At 38.3% G+C, this 19,203-nt stretch overlaps 2 protein-coding genes across 3 annotated transcripts; one reads left to right on the top strand and one right to left on the bottom strand.

The window, feature by feature from the left end:
- The first annotated feature begins 1,863 nt into the window (after positions 1-1,863).
- NPC6 (non-specific phospholipase C6) lies at positions 1,864-7,883 on the top strand. Its single transcript, XM_077356088.1, has 3 exons — positions 1,864-3,670; positions 5,515-5,691; positions 7,434-7,883. Exons 1-3 carry the CDS (start codon positions 2,584-2,586, stop codon positions 7,730-7,732), a joined length of 1,563 nt encoding a protein of 520 aa, XP_077212203.1. The 5' UTR covers positions 1,864-2,583; the 3' UTR covers positions 7,733-7,883.
- A 5,303-nt stretch (positions 7,884-13,186) lies between these two features.
- On the bottom strand, positions 13,187-18,559 carry LOC143847296 (nuclear transport factor 2B-like). Of its 2 annotated transcripts, XR_013234995.1 has the most exons (3): positions 18,177-18,559; positions 13,397-13,539; positions 13,187-13,304 (listed from the first exon to the last, which is right to left on the bottom strand). XR_013234995.1 is itself a non-coding variant. In XM_077356087.1 (2 exons), exons 1-2 carry the CDS (start codon positions 18,471-18,473, stop codon positions 13,465-13,467), a joined length of 372 nt encoding a protein of 123 aa, XP_077212202.1. In that variant the 5' UTR covers positions 18,474-18,558; the 3' UTR covers positions 13,187-13,464. The 2 variants fall into 2 exon arrangements, 1 of the variants encoding a protein (XP_077212202.1); XM_077356087.1 differs by having other exon boundaries at positions 13,187-13,539; positions 18,177-18,558.
- Positions 18,560-19,203: the final 644 nt, after the last annotated feature.

Genomic DNA, 19,203 nt, shown 5'->3' with positions numbered 1-19,203 from the left:
TCTTTATTTACCAAAACAAGTGATCAGGAGTTCATGACTGATGACTCAATGAGAGAAGTTTGTAACAAAGAAAAAGGGTGCTGAGATCAAAATAAGGGGCTTGGATCAGCTCACAAGAGCTAATAAAAATGTTACCATATATAGCAGAAACACCCTGAAAGCATAAATCATCAAGAACTCATATTCACACCCATTGTTTTAATGTTGGCACCCTCTCTGTTTTGAATTTCTTTCATTGTCCGGTGACAACCTAATGGAATGAATTGTAGCAGCCAATATAAATCGCCAATAAAAGCTAGACTTTCACTTAATCTCCTATTTCAGCTCACTCTTAAATAGAAAAAACACCAAAAATGCAGTCTTCCCAAATGACTCCTCTCTTCACGTTTTTTTTTCCCCATTTCAATGAGGTGCCCTACGAATCTGCACTTCTACAAACTCTATACGGGTTATAGTTTGGGCGATGATAAATTCGCACCCCATTGGAGGATAATTCACACCATATTTTATACCCAAGAGGAGGATCGGTAGGGCCTACCATTTTACACGATACGGTGGGCCCATCAAGTCTCTCCAAACCCATGTATATCGTGGGACCCACTATTTTACTTCTCATGCCGTGATGGGTAGGGCCCAATATTTAATGACCATGGGTAGCATGTGCCCATGGTCTCTACCCAAACCTATGTATAAGGTGAAGCCCACCATTTTACCCCTAATGTTATTGATGAGGTGGGGCCACTGTCTCTTCCCAAGCCTCCCACCATTTTACAATTCATGTTTTGATGGCGTGGGCCCCACCATTTTCCACACATTCCTAGCATGGGTTTGAATACCAGTTTTCTATAAAAGGAAAATCCCAGCTGAATTTTCCACTATTTCATATTCACACCCCCCTAATTTCATATTCACACCCCTCCATTCACTTTGAAGATTAAAGGTGTCTCAGCACGGCTCATAGCTCGGAATATATCTCGGCCCATATCATTTTTTCCGGAGATGTTGACACTTTATTAATAGTACGGTATGACCCGCACCATAGGATGATCCAAACCGTCCATTAGATGGGCCACAACCTAAAAAAGTTGTGCCCGAAAAGTTATTTCCATAGGTTGATCCTAACCCTCTGATCTATATAGGGTTAGGATGAACCCTCTAACATTCAGATCGGAGGGTTAGGATCATCCTATGGAAATAATTTTTGGGGCACACCTTTTTAGGCTGTGGCCCATCTAATGAACGGTTTGGATCATCCTATGGTGCAGGCCATACCGTACTTTTAATAAAGTGAGGAGTGAGATCATCAAAATAGTGTAGTGTTGATAACATTTCCCTTTTTTTTCTCGATATTAAAAATTTGACAGTTCATATGAACCCATATATTTCAATTAAAATATGAAAATAAAAATGTTTTCAATTGGCGATTGGAATTTATCACCTGATATTTCGATTTATCAGTCTGAATTTTCTCTATGAAAAAAGAAAAAGAAAAAAAGGTTATGCTATCGTTAAGGTGCTATAAGAGGTCATTTTACACCTCTTTCGAGAAAGATTTGCTAGGGACTTTCGTACGAAGGCAATTTAGGCTCACTTCACCAGATTTGTCTTATTTATTTAATTCAGCTCAGGTGGCTTCTCTCTCACGCAACAGCCATATGCGAAATGCCTTTGTGTGAAAGGCCCTAGGAAATCCCAAAAATAAAATAAAATAAAATAAATAAATTTATTTTTACTTTTTCTGGAAAAAAATAATATTCTCCATAAATCCTTCCTTATCCCGATTCCCACGTCACGTGGGAGAAATTTGCAGATATTACGCTGCTATAAGAGGAAAAAGCCAACTAATTTTTGCCATCACTGGGATCCTGAAATCACTCCCCACTTGTAACAGAACAAAAAAAAACAGAGGGAAATAAAACAAGAACTTTGTTCTTCAAAAACCTCCATAGATTCTCCAGAAGAACCCAATTTTCAGTTCCTAAAACAGTTTCTCCACTCTCTTTTTCGAAAAATCTGCAGACCCAAAAGGCAAAATATCATTTTTTCCTACTGTAAGTATTAGCTTTGTCATCAGATCTATTGAAGTAACGATTTCCAATTCTCTCTGTCCTTTTCATAGAAGAAAACGCTGCATTTTCAACTCAAACAATCTCACAATAGGGGCTTTCCTTATCAAAAAAATCCTCAGCTTTCTGTTTTCTGTATTTGAATATCTTGCTCCCTTGATAATCTACTCTGTTCTGCAAGCACAAATAACAAAGGAAAAAAGTAGACCCATTTCAGTATCCATTAGTTGATTCATCATCAGATCATTCCTTTTCTCTTGTCTTCAATTTTGAAAGAAAAAACCAACAGAGAAAAACCCATTTCTGTTTTCTGTATTTGAAGATTCTGATAACTTTAAAATCCATTCTGTCTTGCAAGCAGAGAAAACAGAGGAGAAAAAAAAGGGTCAACCTAGTTCAGTCTGCATTAGTTGATTCATCCTCAGATCATTCCTTCTCTCTTTTACACAATTTTTAAATAAGAAACCCAACAGAGAAAAACCCATTTTGTCCTAGGCCTGTCTCTTCATCATCAACCATGGCAAAATTCAAAACTAGACCCTCACCATTTATTTCCTCTGTTTTCCTCCTCCTTATCTCCACTTCACATCTTCATCCCAATTATGCCTCCGCGGAACAACCCATCAAAACCATTGTAGTCCTCGTTCTCGAGAATCGATCATTCGATCACATGCTCGGATGGATGAAGAAATCCATCAATCCATTGATCAATGGCCTCACAGGCAATGAATGCAACCAAAAATCCACCAAAGATGCAGATTCCCCAACCGTCTGTGTCTCCAATGATTCCGAATTCGTCGACCCTGATCCGGGTCACTCCTTTGAAGCCACCACAGAACAGATATTTGGCAATAGTACCATTCCTTCTATGATGGGTTTCGTCCAACAAGCGCTAACAATGTCACCAAATCTATCAGACACAGTCATGAAAGGCTTTAAGCCCAATTCCATACCTGTTTTCGCCTCCCTGGTTCAAGAATTCGCAGTTTTCGATCGATGGTTCTCGTCAATTCCCGGACCCACACAACCCAATAGGCTCTTTGTTTACTCTGCAACTTCTCATGGATCAACAAGCCATGTCAAAAAGCAACTAGCAAAAGGGTACCCACAAAAAACCATCTTTGATTCTCTCCATGAAAATGGAATGGATTTTGGGATCTATTTTCAGAATATCCCCACTACTCTGTTCTATAGGAATTTGAGGAAGTTAAAGTATATTTTCAAGTTCCATCAATTTGATCTTAAGTTTAAGAAACATGCTAGAAATGGGCAGTTGCCTAGTCTGACTGTGATTGAACCAAGATATTTTGATATCAAGGGATTTCCTGCAAATGATGATCACCCTTCTCATGATGTTGCGAATGGGCAGACGCTTGTGAAGGAGGTTTACGAAACGTTGAGATCAAGTCCTCAATGGAATGAGACTCTTTTGGTTATTACATATGATGAACATGGTGGATTCTTTGATCATGTCACTACTCCTTATATGAATGTGCCTAACCCTGATGGAAACACTGGTCCTGCTCCTTTTTTCTTTAAATTTGATCGGTTGGGAGTTAGAGTACCAACGATCATGGTCTCCCCTTGGATCAAGAAAGGAACAGGTAACAGCATTATCTCCCTTTGCCTTTCTAATTTTTCCTATTGGTGATTTAATGTTGGAATGTCAGTTTTAGTAAGAAAAGAACATAGGTTAAACAACCATGTTTTGATATTGGCTTTTGTCTCTCAGAAAGTGAAAGTATAGTTTTGTGAATTGACGTTAATTGGAAAAATACTAGCAATAATCAGATGTTCTTTTGTTTAGTTAGACTTAGAAACTAAAATTTTTTGGTTCGTTTAAAGATCCATTAGCACTTGCTTTCTTTATTCTGACATGATTTATAGGGTTAAATTCTAATTTCTAAGGATGGTGTTTTGCTAGAGTACTGTGTTTTTTTGGAAGTTAATTATCCTTTGGGGTATGAAGAAGGAAACTGCAAAACAACCAATTTGATGCAGATAATAGGCCAATAAGTGGAAAATAAAATCCAAGAAAATCCTAAATCCTGAAAGACTAAACTTTCTAATTCTAAATAACATGGAAAATAAAATCTTGAAAACTAAAATAACATGGAAATAAATATCCTAGAAATCATAATGGCCAAATATGCCACTTATCCTAGAAATCCTAATGGGCAAATATCTTTATTGAGGATGATCATGGATTGGTCCTGCCCATAGCTGTTATGCCAATCCCATCAATCCAGGAGAAGTACGCTGCCATTTTTCATTCATTACTTGTCAAGAGAGGTTCGGTTCTTTATGGTTCTTCATGGATGATGTCTTCTCTATCACTACGCTCGCCTTCCATACCACTTTCACATCCATCACGAGCGTTGTACGGCATTCCATAGTTCGACAGATTACGACTCATACTGTTTCAGTGGATCGTCTAAGTATTTGATCTAGGTGGACTAGAACTCGAGGTCGAGTTCTTTTCAAGCGGGGGAGAATGATGCAGATAATAGGCCAATAAGTGGCATATTTGCCCATTAGGATTTCTAGGATATTTATTTCTATATTATTTTAGTTTTCAGGATTTTATTTTCCATGTTATTTAGATTTAGAAAGTTTAGTGTTTTAGGGATTCTTAAAAGCCTATTTATAGACCAATTTACAGCTATATTATTAACTTTGATGATTAATTGAATGAATTGAGATTCTCCCCTCTAATTTCCTCTCTTTTTCTCCCCCAAGTCTTCATCTCCTCTTTCTCCTTTATGCTTCTTCTTCTTCTCCCTAATTTCGTCTCTTCTTCAGGCTATTTTTGTCTCTTCTTCCCCTATTCTTCTAATTCTATCCCATTTCGTCTATTTCTCTCCCCTTTTCTCAATTTCACTTCCCTATCCTACATCACAATTACTCCAAAAGCTTAAGCTGTTAGAGTTGGTGTTATTTAATTATTTATACTTCCAACACTCACCTTAACGTGTGGCCCCTCTTTCTTTTGGGTTGGCCGTACGTGGCACATGTGGCCCCTCTTTTAGGTTTTAACCGTACATGAGAATTTTTAATATCAGTTAGTTGTTGGGTTTTGAACTCAGGACCTGCGCGAGGCATTAGCTCTGATACCATGTGAAACAATCAATTACTCCAAAAGCTTAAGCTGTTAGAGTTGATTTTATTTAGTCATTTATAGTTTGATAGAAACTGTGTTGAGTAGAATTGCTTGCTTATGTTTTGACAAGGAAACTTTGTGAGGAATTAGAATGTTAGCTTTATGGATGTTTGTTTGATTTAGCATGGTTTGATCAAGATTAGGAAACAATGGTTCTGCTAATTATGCACTGGTATTGTTGGTTTTGCATTTGAGAAATCAAAGGGTGTTTGATTATCCTCAACGACCTTTTCTTTATCATTTTCGTAGTAACTGATTTATGCGTTTGAATTCTGTGTGCATCTATAGTGATCAGCAAACCCAGCAGACCAACTGAGAACTCAGAGTTTGAGCACTCTTCAATACCTGCAACCATAAAGAAAATCTTCAACCTCACCTCCAATTTCTTGACTTACAGAGATGCTTGGGCTGGGACATTTGAGCAAGTAGTGGGTGAATTGACCTCACCACGAACAGATTGCCCTGGTATGTATAACCTCTTTCACCCCTCTACATTCGAAATAACAATGACTAGTATTTGCTGTTAAACAAGGCTCGCCGAGGATCAGATTTCACAGTGAGTGAAACCAGATGTGGTGGTTTCACCCTTCCATGTTTGTACATGGAAGATAATACTGATGGGTTCCATTTTCTTAGGTAAGCTCCACTTTTTTAACCCATAATTTATCTAATAACCCGAGTTGGCACATTAAATTTTGTTGATTAGAAAAAATAGTTCCAAGAGAAGAACATAGAACCTTGCCTTCTAACCCATCAAAGATACAAGAAGAGGAAAGATACAAACCCATTTACAAAGAAACAAGCAATACTTATACGATAGTTTGGATTTCAGACATTCCTACTGACTCCTGAGAGGTATGTAGGGTCTGATTATCCTGACTTGCCTCAGAGAGAAAATAAGAGAAAAAAAAAGAAAAAAAAGAGAAAAATTCAACTCTTGTAGGTCAGTCAACTAATTTGCAGTAGCAGTAGTATGGAACTGATTTGCTGTTGGTTTGAGTCGATGAGAAACACTGAATATTTTGTTCTCTCATAGATTGACAGTAGAGAAGGGATAACTGCCTCCATTTTTTCCCTTTGGTGTGCTTGTGCTTGGAGAATACAACTTCATAGCATTAGGCTATATTAGGCACCTTTTAAAAAATCCACTAGTTAATCAGCCACTCACCTGAGTTGACTAGGAATTTCCTTTGCCAAGTTCTCGACGGTGTCTGAGTTTTGTCCTTCTGACCCAAATTAATGAAAAATTGACCACTCCTTCTGACTTGCCCAACTTGACTCGTGTTTACCTTGTAGGTGTTCGCGTTTGAATCAGAGTACTAAAAACTGATATGTGATCCCAATTTGCCCTTTTTGTAGAGAAAGCATATACTCTCTACTTTTTGGATTGCCTCGTAAGATTTTAGTCCCTACCATAGGTTTTCCACCTGCTGAGGCTTTTTCATGTTCTTCTGTTTGGAGGAGATGTTTGTGCATTGGAAACCAGTGCTTATGAACTCAATCAAATGGCCGAAAATCTCCAGAAAACCAGTCAAGACTTGGGTCTTGAGTTAAATGGGCAATTCAGCTTCCATAAAAACCAAACAGCCCAATCTAAGACCCATCAGATTAAATTCTTAAAGTCGAAATACTCAATCCTGTACACAACCCCTCATCGAATCAAAGTTAAACTTTCTAATTCTTGTTTGAAACTTGTCGTAGAATGGTGTCTTGCTACCCAAAACATTTGACTCTTAATGTATCGAATAATATACCAATAGTTGTTGGGACCCCGGGTAGAACTCACCCTTAAAAGCTAGCCACTACAGGGAGGGTGCTTAAGTCCTTATAATCCCTTCCACTTTGGTTTTACTTTTCCAATGTGGGATAGTTGCTTTCGTGTGGAACACCCCAAGGGTAAACAGAGTTGTCATGCTCCGGGCTCTGATATCAATAGTTGTTTGGACCCCTGGTAGAACTCACCCTTACAAGCTAGCCATTAAGGCGAGGGCGCCCAAGTCCTTGTAAGCCCTTCCACATTAGTTTCACTTTTCCGATGTGGGATCCTTGCTTTCACATGGAACCCCAACAATAGTTTCATGGTACTATAGTAGTATCAAAGGCGGAAATATTCAATTTCTTCAGTTTCTTTTCTTCTACTACCTTAGTATTTTATCTTTAGCTTGACATATGCAAAACCCAACAACTGGATTGTTTCTATGTTGCAGATGTGCTGCCGGATGCGGTTCCTCTGAGGACCACCGAAGCAAATGAAGAGAGGCGGCTATCAGAGTTCCAAAGCGAGGTGGTTCACTTGGCTGCTGTTCTTAATGGGGATCATTTCTTGAGCAGCTTCCCAAATGAAATCAGCCAAAGAATGAACGTTAAACAGGCCCATGAGTACGTGAAGGGCGCTGTTTCAAGGTTCATAAGAGCAAGCAAAGAAGCCATCAAGTTGGGTGCTGATGAGTCTGCCATTGTAGACATGAGGTCATCCCTCACCAGCAGAACTACTACACTCCCATGATTCATTTGCACTGTTTTGATCCCTTCATATAGTTTTCTCATTCTCAATGCATAGATTGTCACTGTCTCTACATGTTGAGACAATGTTTTTATCCCTTGCAACTCGGCTGTTTTTGATGAAATGAAGGATTAAAGATGAACTCTTGCTTGCATTTTTTTTTTTAAATGTTTAGGATTATTAGGAGTTCTGTGCGACTGTAAAATACCTACCAAGTTGAAGGGAGATTTTTATAAGATAGTTATGAGGCCAGCCATGCTACACGGCTCAAAATGTTGGGCCACCAAGAAGCAGCCTGTGCATAAGATGAGTGTAGGCTCAGAACGTTGGGCCACAAAGAAGCATCATGTGCATAAGATGAGTGTAGCGGAGATGCAAATGCTTAGATGGATGTGCGGCTACACAAGGTTAGATCGAATTAAAAATGAAGACATCAATAAAAAGGTGGGGGTGGCACCAATTGAGGAGAAGATGAGAGAGCACCGCTTAAGATGGTTTGGACATATCCAACGTAGGCCTTTGGATGCTCTAGTGCGAAGAAATGACTCATGACAAGTTGATGGAGTAAAAAGAGGTGGGGGCAGACCGAAAACAACTTACGTAGAAATAGTAAGGAAAGACTTGAGGGCTAGGAATATAATAGAGAACAGGACCTTGGATAGGAGAGAATGGAACAAAATGATCCATGTAGACGAACCCAACTAGTTTCAGGATTAGACTTAGATCCTTTCACCTTCTTCATGAAAATTTTCTAAAAGATTCATTAGCAGACCCCAACTAGTTTGGGACAAAGGCTTAGTTGAGCTGAGTTGAGTTTAGGATTATTACTGTCTCCCACATGATGGAAGGTTCAAGTAGTGAGTTTCTCACATAATATTCTCTGGGTATGTTTGGTTGCACCAAAAAATGAGAAAGTCAAGGTAATATTGCATATATTTCTTTTCTTAATTAAAGCCTTTCTTTTAGTGTTTGACTTTCCTCTCCAAATGGGATTTTAGTTCGGTGATAATTGTAGCCCTATTTATCAAAAGGTAAAGTACGGCCTACTCCATTGGATGATCCAAACCGTCCACTTGTTGGATGGAAATGATTTTGGGGGCACAACCTATTTACATTGTGGCCCATCAAATGGACAGTTTGGATACTACCTATGGGCTCCATTTTCTTAGCTAAGCTGCACTGTTTTTAACATAGAATTTACCTAGGAACCTGGGTTGGCACCTTAAATTTTATTGATAAGAGAAAAATAGTTACAAGAGGAGACCATAGAACCTTGCCTCTAACCCATCAAGATACAGGAATAGGAAAATTAAAAAACCCTTTACAATGAAACAAACAATATTTATCTAGAGCGAATATAAGGAATACATAGCAGCTCCTCTTGTGATTTTGAGGAGAGTAGCCCAATCCCAATAAACTGCATTAATGTTGGTATCACAAGCATGATTAGCCAAGTTGTAGCTAAGCTTCCCTTCTCAATCCACTCACAGTGGTTTCACCCTTCAATATTTATACAATAGTTCTGATTTCAGACATACCTACCGACTCCGGAGAGGTATGTAGGGTCTTATTATCCTTAATTGTAGCTTGAGTCAGAAAGAAAATTAGAGGGGGAAAAAAAGAAATTAAGGGAATTATTCAACTCTTGCTAGATCAGTCAACTAATTTGCAGCAGTAGTAGTATGAAACTGATTTGGCGTTGGTTTGAGCTGATGAGAAATGCTGAACATTTTGTTCTCTAGTAGAAAAGGGATAAATGCCTCCAATTTTCCCCTTTGGTGTGCTTGTACTAGCAGAATACAGCTTCATAACATTAGGCTATATTAGGCACCTTTTAAATACTCCCCTGGTTAATCAGCCACTCCACTAGGGTTTAACTTGGCCAAGTTATCAACCGAGTCTGGGTTTTATCCCTTTTTTGAAATGGTGAAGATTGTGTCAAGGGGGAAAACACTGTCAACCGAGATGGTCAATACAAGAAGAAAAGAGAAAAAGATAGAATACACAAGAGAAGATGAGTCAGTCATTGTAGACACTCTCTACTCCCTGGATTGCCACATATGATTTCGGTCCCTACGATAGTTTTTCTTTCTGCTGAGGCTTTTTCATGTTCTTCTGTTTGGAGGAGATGCTTGTGCATTGGCAACCAGTGTTTACGAACTCAATCAAATGGCCCAAAATCTCCAGAAAAGCAGTCAAGACTTGGGTCTCGAGTTAAATGGGCAATTCAGTTTCCATAAAAACCAAACGGCCCAATCTAAGACCCAAAGAAAGCACAACAATCAGATTAAATTCTTAAAAGTCAAAAACTCAACCCCATACAGAACTCCTCATCGAATCCAAGTTAAACCTTTTAAACTTTGTTTGAAACTCATCATAGAATGGTGTCTTGCTGCCCAAAGCCTTTGATTCCTAATGTTTGGAATAATGTAATTCTTAAGTAGTTTTCTTACCCAGAATTTATCTAGGAATCCGGGTGCACCTGAAATTTTATTGATAAAATAAAAGAAGTAGAAGAGGGACATAACTCCGTACCTCAAAACCAAAATAAAAGAAAAATTACTTACAACGAATACTAGATATGCCCAAAGAGTCGCACCTTAAAGTGCCCCTGACCCTTTTAGGAAGGTACCTTCCACAGTTCCACTACCAATATGTATGATTCTCTTTTCTTTTATAAGCAAAATTAGCTAAAGATTCTGCAATCTGGTTAGATTATCTGAATTGATACGAAACTTTCGGCTCCAACTCTAAAACCAAAGATTGAAGCTCCTGGCGATAGTATTTAATAATTTTGTCGTACTAAAGTAATATCAAAGGGGGGGGGATATTTAGTTCTTCAGTTTCTACTACCTTAAAATTTTGCTTCAGCTCGACAGGTTAAATTCAAACACACGCATATATACAATATACTTTTCGTGTGTGAGAGAGACAAATCTCACACATAGTTTCTCCCATCTCTTCTCCTCTCCATCTCTCTCCTCTCTCCAATGCAGAACTCAACATGGAATCAGCCAAAGGATGAATGTTAAACAGGCCCATGAATACGTGAAGGGCGCGGTTTCGAGGTCTGTAAGAGCAAGCAAAGAATCCATCAAGTTGGGTACAGATGAGTCTGCCATTGTAGACATGAGATCCTCCCTAACCAGCAGAACTTCACTTCCCTGATTCATTCACACTGTTTTGATCCCTTCATAGTTTTTTTCTTACTCAATGCATAGAATGACACTGCCCACAATTTAAGACTGTTTTGATGGCTTACGTCATTTGTTTGGGATTAAATGAAGGGTAAAAGATGAAAGCTTGCTTGCTTTTTAATCATTTTTCAGATGGCTAGATTTGCCCAATTTAGCTCTTCTTTAGTGATCCCCAAACGATGGATTTCTCCTAGTTATTGAGGCCTTTTTGGTTGCCCTGAAAAGCTAGAGAAAGAAAATTGGAAAGGAAATATTTTTCCAACCTGTGCACATTTTCCTGGGGAATACGTCTCCTTATCAAACACCCACACTTACACTCCACTTCAGTAGCATTCCACACAATCTCACTTCACTTTCCCCCAAGTGACATCCATGAAAGACAACCAGACACTGTATGGATGGAAAATGGGCCTATTTTCCACCTAATATTTTCTGCTTTAGGCCCATGAATACAGGGGAACAAGGTTTTCTGTGGAAAAAGATATTCGATGAAAGAAATTTTCAGGGACTGTGGCATCGTGGGTTTGCTCCCAGATGCGAGTTCGAATCGCCCCGGGCTCATGTGGTTTACAGGTGATTGCGTGCATCCAAAGGGGTGGGGATACCCTATGTCAAAAAAAAAGGAGAAAAAAGAAACTCAGAAACGAAGTTTAGCTCATTGATAACAACCCATAACTGAAATATTGTTTCGATGGCCAGGATCATCCGATTTGGGCAATTTTGGGGCTATTAGAAATCTAAAGGTGGGGCCGATGTAGACCATCATCATGAACAGACGTGTTTCAAATCTACTAAAAAGTGTTGTCCATATGCTTTCATTGACGGGCCAAATGGAGCCCACCTAACACAATAAACAAAACATCTGTACATCAGTTGCATCGACCAAAGCAGCATTTTGTGTATGCTGATCCAGGCACAAACAATTGGTTAGATTATAGTTAGAATCACAATATAATAGGGAAAGGATATCCTCACCTAGGGGTGTAAATGGATATTCGGAAATTCGATTACTGTCCGCAAAGGATATCCTCACCTAGGGGTGTAAATGGATATTCGGAAATTCGATTACTGTCCGCATCCGAATCCGTTTAAAGTGAATATTATCCGAATCCGTTTATGAGATATCCGGCTCTTAGTGGATGCGAATCTGGTAAATGGTATATCCGATCCGTTTAACATCCGAATCCGAGAAGTAAATCCTTTTTATTTATTATTAATAATATTAATAATATTTATTTTTAGTAATGACACACTATCTTTTGTTTCTATGAGAAAAGTGAATATTCTTTTTAGAAAAAAAATATAAAAACAAAAATAGCCCAAACCCATTTCATCAAAATAGCCCAAACTCATTCCAACATATACAAAAAAAAAAGAAGGAAAAACCCAAAGGCCACTACCAACACTATCATCCATCCCCATCGCCTCCCTCTCTCTCTCTCTGCCTTTGTTTTAAAAGGAAGAAGAGGATCTTATATATTTTAGGGTTTGAGAGTTAATTTTATGAAGAGAATGTAGAGGTCTAGTTTTAAAGTTTGGAAAATTCATTCGAGTAAGTAGGAGAAAAAAGATAAAGTGCTGCAATAAAATGTTCGAATTTACCGGATAAACGGATACGGATAATATCCAAATTCGAACAATATCTGATGGATACGAATTCGGTAATAGATATTAAATATCCGTCGAATCCGAATCCGACTCCGAATTCGGATAGTGTATACTGTAATCGAATTCGGATATAGCCATATCCGCTCCGAATTCGATCCGTTTACACCCCTAGCTTGTTTTCACAGTTCTGATTGGCTAATGATAGTTTGATTAGTTTGTGAGCCTTCTTTCAACGGTTGGTCAGGATAATTAAATAACGATGAAATGATTTTTCCGAATTTCTTCTTTTCCATTGTTTCATCATACATGAAAAGAATGTATCTTGAACGTCCCCACCACGGCGCGAATCCAGTTTAAGTTTTATCTAGGGAGACATTAATTTATATTGATATTGCTTTTAAATAACCCATAACAATATTATTTCCCTCTAAATTGTGGAAACGAAAAAATTCCGCAATCCAAACAGGGCCTATATAATAATCAATTGGGCCTTGCTTCTAGGCTATAATCAAGTTTTGCATGCAAGGTGGGCCCAGGATTGGTGTGTTTTTTTAGAACATAGAGCCCATCCATATGGGGCAGCTTACCTCAATTGGTTGACTCCCTTTTTTCTCATAAAATAAAATCTAAGAAACAAGCAAAAATATATAAATCCAGTCAATTTAAAAATATATTTTATATATAAATAAATAAAGATGGGTTCTGATCCGCGGATATTTTAGATAATTGAGATCATCTTCATGAATCAAGTCAATCAACAGAAGGAGTATCTGAAAATTCAAAGAGACGAAAAGAAATAAGCAACCAAGCAAACAAACAAACCCACAACCCCAATTTTCTTGACACTCTTCAGAAAACAAACCAGAAGAATGGCAATGGTCTTTTGGCACTTCACAACCCAAATATCCTTGCCGGGTTGCATGGCGCTTCTCAAGCATAGTTCAACCGAAATATGTCGTTGAAGACATAGAAGCTTCCCTGAGGAGTCGGCATCAAATGAAACATCTACCAGCAAACAACCACAGAATTTGTTATGAGAAACAAAACTAAACATTAATAATCGACTGCAAGTCTACTGCCTCAAATTTTTCGTGTGAGCTGAAGTCGTGTATGTTCGAACCTACCACAAAGTGATTGAATCTTATGTCCATTGTTTTTAAGATCTTACAATTTGTGATTCAAATTTTAGAATTCAAATCAAATCTTATGGATTACAATTTGAATTCCATGATTGAATCTTAATTTGTATTAATCTTGCGGTTTTCGATTGTAAATCGTATGATTCATATGATTCACACAATTTAGCCAAACTAAGTTTTGTATAAAAGAAAATAAGATTTTCTTTCGGAACACCCCCTTTCCCTTTTGCACTAGTAGAAGCCTTAAAAAAACCCTCCTAAACCCTCCTAAGAAGGAAGAAGACAAAGGAAGACGAGGAGGATCAAACAAATTGAACCAATTTGAACCAGTCAAGCACAGTGCATGTGCTTAAGGACAATACTTACATCGAGGAGGGAAACGACTATAATGAGAATAACATTAATGACCTACTAGTTTTTTATAATTGATATTTGTCATTACTTTGAAAATCATTACGATCTTGCGTCTTTTATTAATTTTAAGATTATTATTGGTTTGGATGGGAAATAGATGATTAGTATGTGACAAGTTTGTTAGACAACGATTCACATTATGATATTGAATAACTAATCATAATAGTTTCTATTTAAATTAATCAATTTTGATGAAAAATGACTAATTGGCTATTTTATTATTCTATGATTTGTTTGTGATTTTGTAATATTGTTGTGTGTGTGTGTGTGTGTGTGTGTGAATCTTACAATTTACGATCTGATTGTGTGTGTGTGTGTGAATCTTACAATTTACGATCTGATACGATTTAACCCCTATTACAATTTACAATTCAATTCCGATTTTGAAAACATTGCTTATGTCAACTTGCACTGAAAATTGAGCACAGTACGGCTCACAAAGGATAATTGATCGAACATATATTAAAGACATGTTTTTTATGAGCAAAAAAATAAAAAAAATAACAAGCAGCAGAATGGAATTAAAACAGAGATACGGTTCTTGGTACATACTAAAAGTAACAACACATTGATATTTTACGGAACTTAGGGAGACCAGAAAAACATCGAAGCTATAAAAGAAAGCATTTTTTTCAGCTTCTTACTTCAATAATACTATCCACTAACAATGTCGCATAAACAAGCTAAAATGCTACCTTAATAAAAAGAACACATCAATTCATTGATTTTCACTAACAGAAACTGGGCGAGCTGCAAAGGAGTAACTGACAGAGCTCGACCTGGTTTATTTCAAAATTCCTAGGCACAACAGTGGATTAGATGGTGCCATTCAAAAAAAAAAAAACACAACACAACACAACACAAAACAAAACAGTGGATTAGATGGCTTAAGGAAAATCCCGACTCAGTTTTATTTCTAAATTCTAAGGCATAACAGTGGATTAGATGGTTAAAGGAAAATCTCAAGTGATGAAAATGGGACCCATGACGAGGAAGAGAATTAAAGAATACAACGGGCTTGATGAAGCCCTTTTCTCATTCCAAAGGAAAATGTGCAGGTCTATGGTGCAAGCTTAGGGTTCACAAGTGACTTTATTGGGAACTTTGAAGGAACTTTGGGGCATAAAATAGGGTTTAATTCAAAAAGGAAGCAACATGCATTCCAAAATCAGATTGCATAGTTATCAAATACTAACTTTAAAGTTCATTCATTAAAAACAAATTAATTAAGCCCACAAAAGTTCCATACATCAAATCCCTAAACCAAAACAGCAAACCAATGAGAATAAAACAGGTCTCAAATAGTATATTATAAAAATCATGTCTATGAGATAAATTGATGTGGCTCAAATAATACCTACGGGTGACTTAATAGGAAATGGGGTAAGGGCAAGGTGATGGTGAAAGTAATAGGATCTGGGAAAGATTAGGTAAGGAGGGAATGTAAAGATGAGATGTAAAAGGTTCAAGGGGTAGAGAATATGGGAATACAATGCTTAAAATAAAGAGAATGACATCTGAACCTGGGATGAAGTGCCAGGCTTCATAATCTGATCGTCTCGAAGCAGGTGGAGAGAGAGAGAGAGAGAGAGAGAGAGAGAGAGAGAGAGAGAGAGAGAGAGAGAGAGTGGAAGGAAGGGTTGATCTCAGCAAAAAAGAGAAAGAAAAATGGAGGGAAGAACAATGGGAAATATGATAAAGAGAAAGGGGAAATGAGAAGGTCTGTATAAGGGTTATAGCCATGAGCTGAGGTGGGAAAGAAAGGTCGAGAAAGATTGGAGAAAAAGAGAAAGAACAGGGGAGAGGGTGGCTGCAATTGCAGCTAAAAATGGAGGTGGTTGTAACAGTAGCAGAAAGTGGGAAGAGAGAAATAGGAGGGAAGAGTGGCGGCTTGAATGATGCAGGAGCATCCCCTGAGAATCTCTACACCGGCCTTTGATTGCTCATTAGACTAGGTTTATTTTGTTATAGTCATTGCTAATGGCGAAAAGGTAGGGTAGCTTAGTCATTTTAGTGATTTTACATGTCCTTTTATGTTCCTTTAGTTCAGTAGAGGCAATTTGGTTATTTTACTAGTTGTTCATGTCCTTTTTAGTCTTTTACTTCACCTAGGGGTAGCTAGCTAATTTTCCATTGTAAGGCTCTATAAATAGTTTTTACCCACCATTTGTATTAGTTTTTCAATTCTGAAAAAGAATTTAAAATTTGAGTTTTGTAGGTAGATCTAGATCTAGCAAGTTTGCATTTTGGAGGAAGTTCTTTTGAAGAACTCCTTGGCTGAATTTTCATGGAAAGGAGGGTTTAGAGAAGCAGGTCTCCTCAGCTTTCTTACTCAATTCACCATTTTTTAAACTTTGTCAGCAAGTATTTCCCCATGTTCGAAGGATACAGCCATCTCCTCGCCGCAACCATGGCTATTGGCTGTCGTGAAAAGCAATGAAACGGCAGATCTGATAGCTGCTGATTCATGCACTCAAACCTATTGGAAATGGAGCCAATCTGGTGAATTTCAGCTGGAATTTCTCTTCTTCAGACTCAATAGTTAAGTGTGTTCTAAACTTTTATTTTTAGATGAAAGTATCAGAGAAAGGCCATGTAAGAACAGCTGGTGTTTCTTCTCACTATTTGTCAGAAGACCTTAGAAATTGGTTTAAAAATTATGGCAAGAACAGGCTAAGAAAGCAGCCAATCTGTCTTCAATTGGACAGTTCAGTTCTGCTGTGAATTCAAATTGAATAAAATTCCTTGGTTTTATAAAGGAAATGAAAAGAATCAGTGAATGCTTTCAACGCCTGAGGTTTTGTTTCAAGCTCTGCTGTGTGTGTATGTGTGTGCGTGCGCACGTTGTTGCCAAAGGCGATCATCAGCGGAGATTGTTTTGAAAACTCGATTCCAAACAGATCTCAGAGAAACCATGATGGAGCAGACGTGGGTGGGGCGGTCATGGGCAAGCTGAGCCATGTCCAAGAGGGTTCTCTTTCCAGTATATCAAGGTGCGATATGGAGCAAGGTCGGTCTCCAATTCTGTATTGCTGGGACCAAAATCTGAACATTTGGAGACCCCCCCATCTCTCAGGTACATCTTCTACTGATAATTATTGTATACCTGAATCCTCTGTTCTTTATATTGACATGCAGGGTACAGTCAGTGGCACAAATCCGATTAAAAGGGCAGGCAGAAACCCTACAGTGGTGAATACAGATCCATATCCGATAATCCCACCTGTCAGATTCGGATTTAAGAATGGCAGAAATGATAGATTTGGGAGAGAGAGTAGAGGAAATTTTCAGAGAAGTGGTTGGTAACGAATCTGTGGAAGATAATAGTCTAGCGGTGGTTGTTCAGCAGGAAGATGACACATTGCCTATTGCATGGCAAGGGTCGAAAGAGGGATTAGTGGAGATTTTTATAAATCACACTCTTGCAACATGCAGAAGATTGGGGTTTGCCTGTGCAGGTCTCGAGGATAATTTGAGGGCATTATTCAGAAAAAGTGGAGGAAAGAGAATTTGACTTCCAGGAATCATTGGATATATCCAGAGCGGAGGCTACTAGAAGGATGTTTCTGGAACTAGCTTGTCTGAAGTCTAAAATAAACTATGACGGGGTAGAGCTAAATAACTTAGATCTAGAGGTAAGGAAGGAGGAGGGCGAAGCAGGGTCAAGGTGAAAAGTTCTCTACCCAAAAGAATTAAAAAAAAAAGAAAGAAACCAGAAGACCAAACCAAAACAGCCATAGCAACGTTCACAAGATCACCAGATCAAAACGAAAGAGAAATGAAAAATAGACAAAAAACCCACCCGAAAACCTAAACCCACATCACAATCAATCAATCCCCAATGTTTCCAAATCCAATAAAAAAGAGTCGTAATCAATCCAAAATCAAAGACAACAACAATAGCAAAAGAAATCATGAAAAAAAAAAAGCCTCACATAAAAATATCCAAATAGGAACCAAGCAGTCCCCGATATTCCCACAGTCAAACAAATACCACAATATATATTGGATCATTGGGAATCAATTATACCACAACAAATATATAGATATATGAAGATGAAGAAGAAGAAGAAATGTTTGTAGAAATACCTGACTGAACTTGAGGGCGTGTTGTTCACCGGCGAGCTGGAGATTCCCAGAGACGAAGACGAGCATGCCGCCGGTGGGACCTGAAGGCTGGCAATCGACGGTGGTGATGCTGTGTTGGCACTGCTGAAAGGGGAGTGAATTGAGCTTTGCCACTATGTTTTGGGACCCTTGTATTTTCTGCCCTTCAAATGTCAGCATCGACCCTTCCTGATAAAGCCCGCCCAGGCCCGCCCGATTTGCGTCGAAAGTAGAATAATAGTGCTCAACAAAGGCCTTTGCAACCGAGTCCGGATCCATCTTTCTCTTCTCCACAAAAATTCAACGGAAGAAGGCGAGAGAAGAAGACAGAGAGGATGAGAGAGAGAGGCCCGGAGGTTTTAATGTTAGGGCAATCGGGATTTTTGTTCAAGGAAATAATATCCGCACCTACTTGTTTTGATAATGGCACTCCTTCCTTTTGTGTTTATTCATTTTTATTATTGAAAAATGGAATTTCCTATATTGTATTTTTCGAAAAGTACCGTAGATGATCCAAACCGTTCATTTTATGGGTCACAATGTAAGTAGGTTGTGCCCCAAAAGTTATTTCCATTGGACCATCCTAGCCCTCCAATCTATAAAGGAACTGCTTATTATGGAAATCTCTGCAGGTCAGAGGGATGGATCATCCTTTGGAAATGATTTTTGGGCCAGAACTTAGTTACATTGTGGTCCTTCAATCTATAGAGGAACTGAAATACATTAGACTATATGGGACTTGCACCATGTAAAATGTCATACATAAGCCCCCTTCATATTTATGATCTTTCGGCCATGAGATATTGAAAGCAAGGCCTACCACCAGACCAATCAAATGCTAGACCCATTATTCAGTACTAAGAAAAAAGGTTGTTAAGTTGTAACCTGCTTTGGGTTTTACCCCAATTGCAATTGGTCGGGTTCACAAATCATGGGTATTAGGTTATGTTAGGTCTAAAATGCTACTCTGGTGCACTCAGTCAATGCAGCCATTTGTGTGGAGCTTGTG

Source organism: Tasmannia lanceolata, unplaced genomic scaffold (genome assembly GCF_043159265.1).
Source record: "Tasmannia lanceolata isolate RefF3 unplaced genomic scaffold, GAP_Taslan_0.1 ptg000015l, whole genome shotgun sequence".
NCBI lineage: Eukaryota > Viridiplantae > Streptophyta > Magnoliopsida > Canellales > Winteraceae > Tasmannia > Tasmannia lanceolata.
This window is presented reverse-complemented; position numbering and strand designations above follow the sequence as displayed.

Bases quoted from the DNA above. Each gene is read 5' to 3' on its own strand.
- LOC143847296 (XM_077356087.1), bottom strand. From the start codon at position 18,473: ATGGATCCGGACTCGGTTGCAAAGGCCTTTGTTGAGCACTATTATTCT. The intron at 13,540-18,176 runs GTATTTCTACAA...GTTTGCTGGTAG, and splicing joins ACGCCCTCAAGTTCAGTCAG to ATGTTTCATTTGATGCCGAC.
- NPC6 (XM_077356088.1), top strand. From the start codon at position 2,584: ATGGCAAAATTCAAAACTAGACCCTCACCATTTATTTCCTCTGTTTTC. The intron at 3,671-5,514 runs GTAACAGCATTA...GTGCATCTATAG, and splicing joins TTGGATCAAGAAAGGAACAG to TGATCAGCAAACCCAGCAGA. The intron at 5,692-7,433 runs GTATGTATAACC...TCTATGTTGCAG, and splicing joins ACCACGAACAGATTGCCCTG to ATGTGCTGCCGGATGCGGTT.